The sequence below is a fragment of the Zalophus californianus genome, chromosome 11 (genome assembly GCF_009762305.2).
Source record: "Zalophus californianus isolate mZalCal1 chromosome 11, mZalCal1.pri.v2, whole genome shotgun sequence".
Classification (NCBI taxonomy): Eukaryota; Metazoa; Chordata; class Mammalia; order Carnivora; family Otariidae; genus Zalophus; species Zalophus californianus.
In genome coordinates this window covers 9,038,753-9,052,473 of record NC_045605.1, presented here as the reverse complement: position 1 = coordinate 9,052,473, position 13,721 = coordinate 9,038,753, and the positions used below count along the sequence as shown (strand labels likewise).

Genomic DNA, 13,721 nt, shown 5'->3' with positions numbered 1-13,721 from the left:
TTTAATTTCAGGTTTGTAGCATAACCGGAAATCAGAGTGAACAGGTTTTCCAGCCGAATGGTGTGAAGGGCAGCCAAACGGAAGATTCATTCCCCGGTTAAGGTGTGCTGCAGCGGGACTAAGCATGTATGCCGTGTGAAGATACAAGTTTACAAAACAGATTTTCGTTTCTGACTTACTATAGAATCCCTTTAAAGCGCAAAAATCTTTGTTATGCTTGAAATATTTCGTACAAAACTACAGACTTTAGTATACTATCCGGTAAATAATGGAGGTTGAAGGCATGTCGTTTGAATTAATAAACGAGAAGTTATCTACAACATTTGTTAGGTATACTTCTGTTGTAGGGTTATCATACTACAAGTGAAAAATACCTCATTTCTAAGCTGAGGGTGACATTAGATTAGGAGGTAGCACGTGCTGTATTTATACGTCCCCATTGTACAGATGGTCATAGAACACGAACACAAAAAAATAGGAAAAACCAACGTGTGAAAATATGTTCAACCTTGCTAGTAATTAAACATTTGGAAAATTAAAACAGCCAGGAGGCACTATTTCATACCTACTAAAGCAGTAAACTTTAAAAAGCAAAAACCCAGGGGCGCCTGTGTGGCTCAGTCGGTGGAGCGTCCGCCTTTGGCTGGGGTTGTGATCTCAGGGTCCTGGGATCGAGCCCCACATCGGGCTCCCTACTCAGCGGGGAGTCTGCTTCTCTCTCTCCTTCTGCCTGCCTCTCCCCCAACTTGTGCTCGCGATCTGTCTCTCTCTTATAAATAAAATCTTAAAAAAAAAAAAAAAGCAAAAACCCAGTATTAATGGGATTACAAAGAAAAAGCACTCGTTGAGTGGACCGAATACAATAGTTGTCTTTATAGATGGCAGTATAAGAAGTAACAGACTGGGAAAAAATGTTTACATCTTCCCCCAAAAGCCTATTCTAGTACTCTTAAAGCATTCAGAATAGGGTAAAAACTGTCTTAGTGTCTTTATAACAAAAAGAACTGATAAACATAACTCACCAAAAATGAGGAAAGTTCACGCAGTCACAGCTGCCTAACAGTAATATGTAGGCAATACAACTGAGAAATAAAAAATTTCCAGTTTAGATGGAAAAGCACATTGGAAATTATAAGAGTAGAGCAATTATATTACAATTATGTAAAACAATAACTATTGGAAGAATAATTGTGATTAGTGAAAGGGCTTATACTGTAACTTTATAAATTATTATGAAAATGTTTTAGTGATTTTGAATTGACCAGAATATCTTACTACTTCCACTGTATTTGAATTTAATAACTGGATCTAAATTAGCCTTTGTATGATACTATCTTCGGTTTGCTGTTCACTTCCTTAGGTAGGATTGCTTAAACCTGGGTTTGTATTTGAATATACTTTTTTTTTTAAGATTTTATTTATTTGTTTGACAGAGACACAAGAGAGGGAACACAAGCATGGGGAGTGGGAGAGGGAGAAGCAGGCTTCCCGCTGAGCGGAGAGCCTGATGCAGGGCTCAGTGCGGGGCTCAATCCCAGGACCCCAGGATCATGACTTGAGCCGAAGGCAGACGCTTAACGACTGAGCCACCCAGGCGCCCCTTGAATATACTTTTGACAGGTGTAAATGACAGGAGGGCACAGGTCAAACAGTCCGGGCGGTCAGCCCTGAGAGAATAGGTCTGAACTCCCCTAAACAGATTTGATAACAGAATTTAAAGGAAGGCCAAAACTCTAAGGTTTGAAGTAGAGAGACTTGTAGAATGGTGACAACCGATAGGAAATGGGAAGATGGAAAGAGGAATTACTGAGTAGTGAAAGATTTGAGTTAAGCTCTTTACATATTTAATTTTAACATAATGACCTAATTAAAATGGCTTGTAATTAATAGTTGAAAATATGTAATTGCAAGTCAAGTAAACGCTCAGGACTACAAACGTAGATACATAAAACATTTAAATTGAAGTGATAAATGAAGCTGACCTAAGTTTTAGGAAGGCAGCTTTCAAATTAGTTTGGAAATTCTGGTTCTTTTAAACAGGCATTTCTGAAAGTCTCCAATTAATGTTTCTCGCTTTTTCATTCAAGACTTTTGTCATACAGCTTGTACTCAGGTTTTTATTTGTTTGCACATTTATATATAATTTCAAAAGAAGTGCTAAATCAATGCATTTTCTTTGGCAATAATAACGTGTTTTGTGCTTACATTTGAAATGCCAATGGTAAAATATCTATAGCAATAAAGTGATCCTTATCTCTGTTCCCCAGGTAATGAGTAAACATGCTACCAGGGAGATCACTTGAGGAAATTGACTTGCACTAAATGTAAATGGCTTTGCTGATGAATTTCAGTCAATAAACACAAGTGAAAATGACTAATGGTATTTAGTTTGCAAACTCCATTTTATTCATGGTTTGTTTCTGCCTTTTTTTTTTTTTAATTAGTTCACAAATCTGGTACATACAGGCAGTTAAAACTGGTTATCACTTTGATAATCAGAAGCCTCTGGTATAACACAGTCTTCATGAAAACATAAAACAGGGAGAACGCATGGTGGTAATCTCTATGAAAGCAATGGTTGCAAACATCCATGTTTCTAAGAAAATATAACTTTACATATATATTTTAAGCAAGCTATACCTCTTACATAAATTCAGACAACAGGAGTGTGCAATCATAACGCTTCTTTTATCGAAAAAATGAAAATTATTATAATTATGACATAAATGCTCTTAAGTAATTAGAGTCCTGTTGGATTGGATGTAGAACATAAAAGATTTTCCCTAATTTACAACCAGCCTGGTCAAAAAGAGCTGAAATGTTAATCAGTAAGTAGGAATGCCATTAACTGAGTTTAACCCAAATTCTTTAGGTACAAATTGTAAAGTGTTCCAATTCCAGCTAATTTAGGGAACTGAGTGAGAATAGTCATCAGTTTTTAAATGACGACTTTTGAAGGAATTGAGCTTTCTTCTAAATTAGTTTTTGTGAGAGGATCTTTTTTTTTTTTTAATCTCACAGGTTTAGAGGTTATTTTATGAACTCTAAACATTCTAGTTCCTTAGTTTTTTCAAAAAAAGAGAATTTCAGTGTTAGGATGAACTATCCCACACAAATGTCACCAGGGGACAATACTATGAATAAGTCAAGAGGCTTAGAGTGCAGCCATAGTGTAAAAAACAGGAATCTATTCAAACCAGAAGGAACCGATGCACACGCTTCCTCAGAAGGTTCCTGTCTTGAGAAACTGGAATGGGGATTACCAACACATTGTACACAAAAATTACGGGAGTGACACCCTGTAATGGGGGTGTTTAGTTATTACCCATGGCATATGAGATTATTGAGCTAAAGGGGAAAAGAGTATCTCCTTCTCACCCCTGAACTCAACTTCAGCTTTCTATGGAGGCACTAAGGCCATGCAGCTCCTCTTCCAAAGGACAGAGATATAAAAGCCAAATAAGGTAGAGGACTTTGAAATTTCTCTCTCGTTTAATTTTCTCTGAATAGCTAAATTCTACATAATGGTGAGAATGTTTGCTCAAAGAAAACTGACAAGTAAAAACTAACTTAAGAGATATTCAAGATAAATCGTACTGGAACTACAATAACGAATTTTGGCCTGATAACCCTCATGCTGTCTTATAGCAAAACACTAAAATTCATGCAACAGAGAAATCGGTGACATGAGGACCTTTTCTCCAGACTTCCGGGGGGGGGGGGGGGAACAGACTCAGAATATCCTCTTTTCTTCTGTTTGCTTTCATAATGAATTATTCTTGCTTTTGACTGACTTTCCCAAACTTTCCCAGTCATTTCTAATGAGAAATTCTTCAGTAGGAGAAGATTAAGTAAACTTACTGAAAGATACCAGGTATCTTTTGAGCTCCTTCTGTCTGCTAGAGGAGCAATCAAATAGATTATGTAAAACTACCTCCACAATCAAAATGGCAGGTAGAATTAGAACCAGGAGTTAGTTGTCATTAGTATACTTGTAATAAAATAAAGCTTGTTCTGAAACCACAAGGGTAAGAAGAGAAGAGCCTGTATAAAAGCTACTGGGTTCTCTAGAAAATGGATACAGTATACAGAATGTGAGAACATACAGAACTCACACTCAAGTTATAAAAATAGACATGGTTCTCAGACAAAAAGCAAATGAGTACAAAAGAATTCTCCAAACATGAACTATTCTTAAAAGACACATCTATATAAAACAACAAAATGTCATTTCAGAGCTCCAATGAGTAGTCTGTTGAAATAGCTGGAAAAGGGAGATGAACTAGAGACAGACAGGTCAAGAACCCAGAACTGACTTGTCTGACTCTCCTGGTTGGCAGTGTACATCAGTGGTCACAGGCCGACTGCTTTTGGGAATGAATGTGTGTGCGTGTGCATGCGTGCGTGTGCGCGTGCGTGCGCGTGTGCGCATATATATGTATATACATACATACATATATATGTATATGGCTGATTAGTTGATGGTGCTTGGTAAATGACTGAGAAAACCCAAGTTATTAAGTAATCTCTGGAAGTTTAACTCTTTTCTTTTAGCTTCTACACTTGACAATGTTGCACATGAGAAAGGATTCAAGGTTTTTTTACCCAGAATCAACCCTGCCATTCACAACTCATGCTCCATGCCCCATGGTTCCTACTGTGCCCTCAAGGATCAACCTAGACTAAATATATAATAGAAAATAACTTGAAATGAAGAGGGGCAGACCAGTAACTCATGCTCAGTACTCACAAATACTGAAATTAATGGTCTGTCTCCTTTTGACTGCAAAGGAGATACCATGAGCTAAAGGAAGTCATGAGAGAAAGAAAGTCAAGAAAATATGGGTAGCAGCACCTTTCCATACCCGCCTAGATTTTTAAGGAGACTTTAACTCCTTATTCCTTTCAAACACAAAGTTCGTCAGTTGGAAGGGGAAAAAAATGGCTCTACAGTGGAAGAGTCCCCAGAGAAAACTAGCAGTACATGAAATGTGCCCTCTGTGGGCTGAAGGACAAGTTGCAGAACCAGTTAAGACACAAGAGGCAACCCGAGGTCTTACTTCATCATGGTTTTAGCAAAGTATAGCACAATATGGGCAGCCCTTTTTCCATCCAATCAACAATTCAGCACCATCCATGTCCAGTCCAAAAAATTCCTGAAGAGTGGGCATTCATCTTTGGTACCACTTCATGAGTTACTCTTGGTTTGCAATAGCTGCAAAGAAGCAAAAAAGCTGGTACCTTTGCCTTGTCTGTGAGTACAAATGCTGGAACTCTGATTGCTGCAACCATTGAGGCCAATTAAAATAATACTGTAACACATAGGAGTGATGCATCCAATTCCCAGGTTCCAGATAATAGCAGCCATGCCCCGACAGGAGCGGGATCATCCGTTCCCATTGGTTAAGGCCTTCGGTTTGTTGTCCTCAGAGTAGAATAAAACACTGTGTTCCCACGGACAAGGAACTCCAGATGAACCCATGGTCTACAGGTGGATGGGGGGATTTTAAGTACCACATATGCCAGGCACAGAAACAGTACTGGCCCGGGGCTGTCACACTTGGAGAAGCTTCTGTTTTGGCAGCACGGATTAGAAACTTCTTTGTGTATTCTGGTTTTAGTCCTCTTTCCTGAGTGAAACAGCCAGGGGGTGCCAGGTCCCATAAGCCCCCAATCTAATACTCAGCATCAATTCTCTCCATGGTCTTCTTCCACCCAGGCTACAATTTTCCCTTCCCACCCAGGGATGGCATCATCATCGTGGAAAACCTAGAGGAAGAAAAAAAAGCCACAGTGAAAAAATAAATAAGATAGGGAGTCTATCTAGACAGCTGCTGCTGATAAAACTAAGATCTCAACACAGAGGATAAGAACATATAGAGGAAAGCCTTAAGTTAGAGTCTACGTCCCTTTGGTTTCATCCCTAAAGTTATAACTAAATAGATCTATAATGTTTTTAATATATGTACTATATTACTGTATTTTGTATAATAGATTATGTATATTATATAGAATATAATATATACTATATCTTATTGTTGTATTATTATATATTATTAAAATTATATAACATATATTCTTAGTTCCACATCTATGAAATGGCAAAAGCATCCCTAACCCTGCTTTGCTTATAGAGATTGATTAGAATTAATAAATTACTAACCATACAGCACTTTAGGGTCCTTAGGAGAAAGCAATAGCACAAGCATTACAAAAATGAGAAAGGGTAAAATTTTCGTCCCAGGTAAAAGGTTAGAAAGAAGACCAAACAACAGGCAGTTCTTTTTATTCATTCATTCAATTTTCTAAGCCACTAATAGAACAGGGCTATTAAAGCATTTCAGTGTGGAAATATTTATGAAATAAAACATTGGCTTTAATCACAATGTGATTATGTCAGAACCCAGAACTCTCTTCCCTATATTTGGCAGATGGATTACAAAGAGAAGCATAGGCCAAGAAAACAGTCAACGAGTTGAGAATAAGCATAGGAGACTTTCCAGAAGTTCCTCATTTTCATTATCTGAGAAACTACCATCATGATATACAGTTCCATATATTCATGCCTGTTTATTTTGCTCAACATAGGAAGCAGAAAGGTTTCTAAGATTTGGCTACAGATAAAGAAGGGACCCCAAAGCCAAGCCTTCATTCAAGCTTAGGTCCTTTTATTTTCACTAATAAAACTTTCTCTTTTCGAAATAAAGAATTCTATCCCAGTTTGGTCAAAGTGATTAAGTCCTTGAACTGAAGAAGCTGTCAACTCCTTGTGCAATTCCCTGACCACGTTGGTCTAGAGTAATCAGACTGGTCTGAGGCTCTGGGAAATTCCTCTGACCTGGTTAGGGAACTCGGGTACTTTGGGTACTGGTCCCTGAGGAGGAGGCTCTGGGGTTCAGGAATCACCAGTAATACCCCCCAGACTCCCCAGGGATTCTGTACCTCCTCTTTGACAGTGCCAAACTCAGGATCCAGCGCCTTGAAGTGATACCGGTGATTTCCCTCCCGGTCAATAGCTGCTTTAAAATCCTTTAGTGTCACCTCCCCCAACCTGCAACAAAAGGCAAGAGCACTGAAATAGACTGTTTATCAATATTTTGGAAAGATGAGATGTTAGCTTTAAAGCCAGGCCCCTGCCAAAGACTCTCCAGGCAGAAATGGCATGGCCTCGCTAGTCCCCTGCCCCTGATAACCCAGACAATTCAACAGCAGAGGTTAGGGAGCCACCATGAGGGAAGGAGAATAGCATTACAGACGGGGTGATCTGAGAATTAAAATAGATTGTTTCGGCAGCAGCCAGATCACTTTTCTCTGTTTTACTCTAGAAATAAGACATCACAAGGTCTCTAAATCTAATTTGTTGAACTATCAATATGTCTAAGTTCTCTTGATTTCCTTCTTTGCAACAATACTCCATTTCTCTAGGCTGGTAGAGTTAAATCAGGCATCACTGTCTTCATCCTTCCAGCTTCAGAAAGCTCCCCTTTAGCCCAGACCAACTAAGCGAACTCTCCAGGAGAGGGACATCCTATTACCTCTCTCAGTTGTTGGTTCCAGAGTTTAAAAAGTCTTTCTTTCAAAGCCATTTACCTTACAAGGGAGTATAAATGAATGTTTGAAGGTTCTTAACATGAATTCTCAGTTGCTTAGATGCAATCATCAAATATAGGACCAAGATTAATGACTAATAGCCCTGAAGAGCCAGGCTGCAATCCATGGCTATCAATGGGGGCTGTTTTGAGCCCTTAAAAAATGATTTTTCCTAACGGAACACACCTGTATATCAGGATTGGAAGCACTATTATTGTGTCTGAACCTTGCAGCAGATCATGACTTGTCCCTTGTAGTGCCACTGAAACTAGGATCCCAATCTGAATTCTTACTACACTGTACTGTTTCTCAAACACTTCTCAGCTCATTCAGTGGGCAGTAACTCATGATTCTGCCTCCTGTCATTACTTTGTCCTTTTAAAAAGTAAAAGAGAAATAGCAATCCCCAAATCTCACCTCTTTGGTATATTGACCATGAAGGGTGTAAGTGACCGGTCAGTGAAATAGAGCACTTTAGTGCAGGTGCTGCTGACAGCTGGAGAGCTCTGTGAGTGAGGCAACTCTGCAATCAGAGAGAGACTCCATGGTCAGAATTTGCTCCCAACACCCCCCCCATTTCCTGTCATTCAACGTGCTGCAGGAGAATGAAGCTGCCTGAGGTCACAGCCCAGCTTTCACACCATTGCAAAACACCAACCACGTCCATAGGGTGTGATCCACAGGAAGTCACCGCTAGGGCCACGAAGCAGGAGGTGCTTCAGACATGGACACTATCATGAGGCCACCATTTCTCACCCATTCCAGGTATTTCTACCAGGGAATAATGAGTGTCCTGACAGGCATTGTTGCTCAGAGTCAAAAGAGGTCAAAGAAGCCAGACAAGAAGAATGGACCCACATAAACTAAGGAAGAATGGACCCACAGCAAGAGTTGCAGATGCTGCCAACATTTAGACAGTGGTAGAGAATGTCGCGCAATTCATGAAAAGAGAAATGAGCAGGAACAAGAACCACAGAGGAAAGTAACCTTAGAAACTCCGATTCCAAGGGACTTCATGCTTCCACTGTGCAAGGTACAACTTATTTTATCCCTTAGCTACACAGAATCTGTATGTATTGGTCCCATGGTTTGTTTGTTTTTTTAATTTTATTTTATTTTTAAAGATTTTATTTATTCATTTGACAGAGAGAGCATGTAGTCAGGGAGAGCTGCAGGCAGAGATGCAGACTCCCCACTGAGCAGGGAGCCCGACGCGATGCGGGGCTCCATCCCAAGACACTGGGATCATGACCTGAGTCGAAGGCAGATGCTTAATGACTGAGCCACCCCGGCGCCCCCCAACCTCGGTCTTGAGGGTGGGGCATTTGCAGTGATCCTACACTCCCCCCCAAGGGTAGACAACCTCCAAATATATGAGCCCAAGACAGTGTCCTACCAGGCTCCCAGGGGTAGACAGTTCTCTTTTCCTTTTTCCATTCCCCCTTGCCAAAATGGGTCTTCACCTTTGCCTGGGACAGGGAGGGAGGGGAAAACATATTTGCTGCTCTTCCCTATTGGCTTAAGGCTTTTGTTCCTTAGGGAAGAATGTTTCATGCTTTTCCTGCAGTGGTAGCTGCTCCCCATCTCTGGGCCTCCACCACCAAGAAAGGTTTTCTCTAGACTCTCTTCCCACAACCAGTATTTTTCATAAGCACCCAATAGAGGTCCATAAAGAGCCTGCAAGTGTGTGCAAACTCCTCTTGCATCTGTGGCCCCAAGGGTTCCTCTCCTCTCTGCTTAGCCTTGAGCAATTACAATCCTAGCTGAATTCTTCCATTCTTCACATATGGTGGCGCCATCTTCCTCCCGTGCTCTGCCACAAGTACACCAGTGCTTGCATCCGGTCTCTCCTTGGAGGCACCCGTTCGTACTCAGACTAGTCAGTGGCCCTATGAGCTCATCTCTCTCATGGGTTCAAGAAAGTTATGATATTTTTTAGGTTACCCAACTTTGTCTTATTGTTAGGGTAGGAGCAAGACTCCTTCCAGCCTTCTACATCCTAGCCAGCAGTTGGATATTACTTTTTTTAACTAACTTTTTTTAAATGGAGGTAAAATTCACATAACACAAAACTCACCATTTTAACCATTTAAACTGTACAATTTAGTGGCATTTAGTACATTCAGTGTTATGTCACTATAACTACTATCTAGTTCTAGAACAGCTTATTATCCCAAAAGGAAACCTCATACCCATTAAGCAGTCACTCCTTCCCAATCTTGGCATCTGTCTGATGTACTCTATTTGTTGTCTCTATGGATTTGCCTATTCTGGACATTTCATATCAAAGGATTCATCCAATTCATACCCTTTTGTGTCTGGCATCATTCACTTAATGTTTTCAAGGGTCATGTGGTAGCATGTACCCATACTTCATTCCTTTTAATGGCTACATAATATTCCATGTGTGCACATGTCAGAGTTTGTTTAAACATTCATTGGGTGATGAGCATTTGGGTTGTTTCCACCTTTTAGCTATTGGGAATAATGCTATGTACATGTGTGTGCAAATTTTTTTTTCTGAATACCTGTTTTTAATTCTTTTGAGTATATACCTAGGAATGGAATTATTGGATCATATAGTAATTCTATATTTAAGTTTTTGAGGAACCACCAAACTGTTTTCCACAGCAGCTGTACCATTTGACATCCCCACCAGCAGTGTATGAGAGCTCCCATTTCTCCACATCCTCAACATTTACTTTTCATTCATTTAGAACTAGGGTATCTCACTGTGGTTTTGATATGCATTCCCTAACGACTCTTGGTTTTAAACATCTTTTCATGTGTGGATTGGCCATTTGTTTATCTTTGGAGAAATGCCTATTCAATTCCTTTGCCTGTTTGTTATTGGATTCCTTTGTCTTTTGTTGTCGGTCTGTAAGAGTTCTTTATGTATTCTGTATCCTAGATCCTTATCAGATATATGATTTTCAAGTATTTTCTCCTATTCTCTTTGTCTTTTCACTTTCTTGATAGTGTCCTTTGATGCAAAAAAGTTTTTAATTTTGATGAAATCCCAATTTCCCTATTTTTTCTTTTGTTGCTGACTGAGAATCCAAGGTCATGAATATTTTCCCGTGTTTTCTTCTAAGAGTTTTCAGCTTTAGCTTTTACATTTACATCAATGATCCATTTTTAATTTTATTTTTAATTTTTGTACATGGTGTGAGGGTGTGAAGTAGGGGTCCATCTCTACTCTTTTGCATGTGGATATCCAGTTGTCCAGCACCATTTGTTGAAGAGACTATTTGCTGGTCAAATGACCAGAGATGTATTGGTTTTATCTGAACTCTCAAGTCTATTCCACTAATCTACAGTACTACTTTTTTTTTAAGATTTTTTTTTTTTTTTTGAGAGAGAGAGAGCACACAAGAGGGGTGGGGGGGGGGAGAGTGAGAAGGAGAAGCACACTCCCTGCTGAGCAGGGAGCCCAATGCAGGGCTCAATCCTAGAACCCTGGGATCATGACCTGAGCCAAAAGCAGAGGCTTAACCGACTGAGCCACCCAGGTGCCCCTCTACTGTATTACTTCTTAAATCTGAAATAATTATTGTTGTTTTCCCTTAAGAGTAAAAGGCAAAAAAAGAAGTGGATTCAGAGAGAAGATTACTCTTTAAGGAGATTTGGCTGTGATGAAATGGAGAAAGACAGGGCATAAGGCAGAGGGGAATAATTGGAAGGTATTTTGAGACTATTAACATTTGCCTTGCACCTCTTATATGCCACACACTATACCATATTATTTGCATACAATATTTCACTTAATGCTCATAATCCCTCAAAATTATCTCTATTTCATGAACAAGGAACCTAAAATTCAGTGATATTAACACCCCTGCCCATGATCACACACTCTGCCAAGAGCAAAAACTGCACCCCAGATTTGTTTGATTCCATACTCCATATTTGTCTCACTCTACTTTGTGTCCAGTTCTGGACACAAAGTTTGAAGTGCCTTTCTACCTACAGGGAGATATCTAGTTGTCATTCAAAAATATAGCCCTGAAACTCAGAAAAGGGCTGGGGTTAGAGATTAAAGTTTAAAAATAATCAGCACATAAGAGTAATCGAAGTTGTGGGAGTGGAAGGGATTACCTAAAAAAAATATGAAAAGGCCTGGGTCTAGACCTCCCATGGATCCCAGGACACATCAACATTCAAGGGTTTGACAGAGAAGACAAGAGAAGACTGTGTTGGGTTGAGTTCATTGGACTGCACATCCAAATAGGGCAATCGTCCAACCTGTTCATCTCTGTATCTCCTGTGTCTAACACAGGTACTACATAATGGATGCTCAATAAATATTTGTTGAATGAATAATTGGTTGGCATTGAAGTTAAAGAGGAAGAACGTGTACAGAAGGAGAACAGTAAGTGATTTTGAAAAGTCAATGGAAGATAAGGTTTGAAAAGTAACCACTTTGATTAAGGCCAAGGTGGTCAACATCAATCCAACAAAAAGAACACTAAGTGGATTAGCTGAGTAACAGTCGACTGGTGCCTTGAGTAGTGAATGGGAAGAAAGGATGGAAAAAGGACAAGTGGGAGACTATTTTTTCAAGGTTTGATGGGGGGGAATAAGAGAAAAAAGCCAGTAGCTAGAGGGCTAGCGAGTTACACAAGCTTTTGTATTTTCAGAAGAGAGACCTTGTAGCTCATTTGTGAATACAGAAATTAGATTAACATCCTAGTTTATAAGCAGCTATGAATTTATTTACAGTATTTGGGATAAGTACTACAAATACACAAAAGGGTTTTTCCAGGAATGGAGGAATTTATTAGACTTTTAAAGAAGAATTTCCGGGACGCCTGGGTGGCTCAGTTGGTTAAGCGTCTGCCTTCGGCTCAGGTCACGATCCCAGAGTCCTGGGATCGAGTCCCACATCGGGCTCCCTGTTCGGCGGGGAGCCTGCTTCTCCCTCTGCCTCTGCCTCTCTCTCTCTGTCTCTCATGAATGAATAAATAAAATCTTAAAAAAAAAAATAAAGAAGAATTTCCAAATATTTAGACTTCTCTGCATTGGCAGTTTATATTAACCTAAAGAAAGTACTGAAGGGGATGACGATAAAATAAAAAGCCTCTCAAGAAATGAAGGACGCCTGGGTGGCTCAGTTGGATGAGCATCTGCCTTCAGCTCGGGTCACGATCCCGGGATCCTGGGATCAAGTCCAGCATAGGCCTCCTTGCTCAGCAGGGAGCCTGCTTCTCCTTCTGCCTGCCGCTCCCCCTGCTTGTGCGTGCTCCCTCTCTTTCTCTCTCTCTCTCTGACAAATAAATAAAATCTTAAAAAAAGGAAACAGAAATGACTGTTTCAAAACAATGCTAGAAAAAGAAATAGAAACTAATTCTGGTAGTAACATAATTTGTTTTGTTCCCAATATAAATCCCTCATTCAAGAAGAAAAGGGACCTGGAGGCTTACATATGATTTTATTTACCCTAGAAAAAACATTCTACCTTTCTTATTGTGCCAATATCTTAAGTGCCTTACTTTGTTTTTTTTTTATTAATGTAATTTTCAAAATTGCATATGTAACAGACAAAATTGGTTACAGTCAGCTTTTTACTATTTGGTTTTTGTAGATTATTATGGACTTTTAGATTAGGCCTGGGTAGACCATAAAAAGATAAGAAAATGTGGACATTATTAAAGCAAAAGGTAACATACACGATAAAAGAGAAATTACAGGCAGCGTAGGTTTCCAGCATGTTTGAAGGAACAGGGAAAGGACTCTAAGGAGAGGGCGTGGAGCAGGTTAAATTACTTCTCAGGCGTGGCCACTAGGTGGCGCAAATCTTTTGCAGGACTCAAACTGAAAGACCTGAGCACCTGGTTTTAAGGAAAATCTCCAAAGAAATTAAACTTCTTGCCTTCAGGAAGAACTGGACATTTTCTGTGCTATTTGTGACTGTCGGATGGTTTGTGTGTGTTCTTGTTGTTTTATATTTTGCTGTGTTCAGTGTAAATGTTTTGATACTGTAGATTTTCCAAAGATATTTTAGCTTGAGTCAGCAGCATCCTGCAAGTGGCTAAATGGTACTTGGGGTGATGGTGGTAATGACGATGGTATGTGTCTTCAGAGTCCTAGAAGTAACTTGATTTCAGTATTGCTACAGAAACAATGTAAGA

General features: G+C 39.7%; 1 protein-coding gene across 13 annotated transcripts in view; it reads right to left on the bottom strand.

The window, feature by feature from the left end:
- Nucleotides 1-2,383: 2,383 nt before the first annotated feature.
- DIXDC1 (DIX domain containing 1) overlaps nt 2,384-13,721 on the bottom strand; it is a 67,963-nt gene continuing 56,625 nt past the window's right edge. For 12 of the 13 annotated variants that reach the window (XM_027578150.1, XM_027578149.1, XM_027578148.1 and 9 more), the window contains 3 exons: nt 8,008-8,113; nt 6,943-7,051; nt 5,488-5,769 (listed from right to left, as the gene is read on the bottom strand). In XM_027578150.1, the coding sequence (XP_027433951.1) occupies nt 5,689-5,769; nt 6,943-7,051; nt 8,008-8,113 (296 nt within the window). In that variant the 3' untranslated portion in view covers nt 5,488-5,688. Of the gene's footprint in view, nt 5,770-6,942; nt 7,052-8,007; nt 8,114-13,721 lie in introns of all 13 variants that reach the window. The other variant, XM_027578147.1, reaches the window with a different exon arrangement.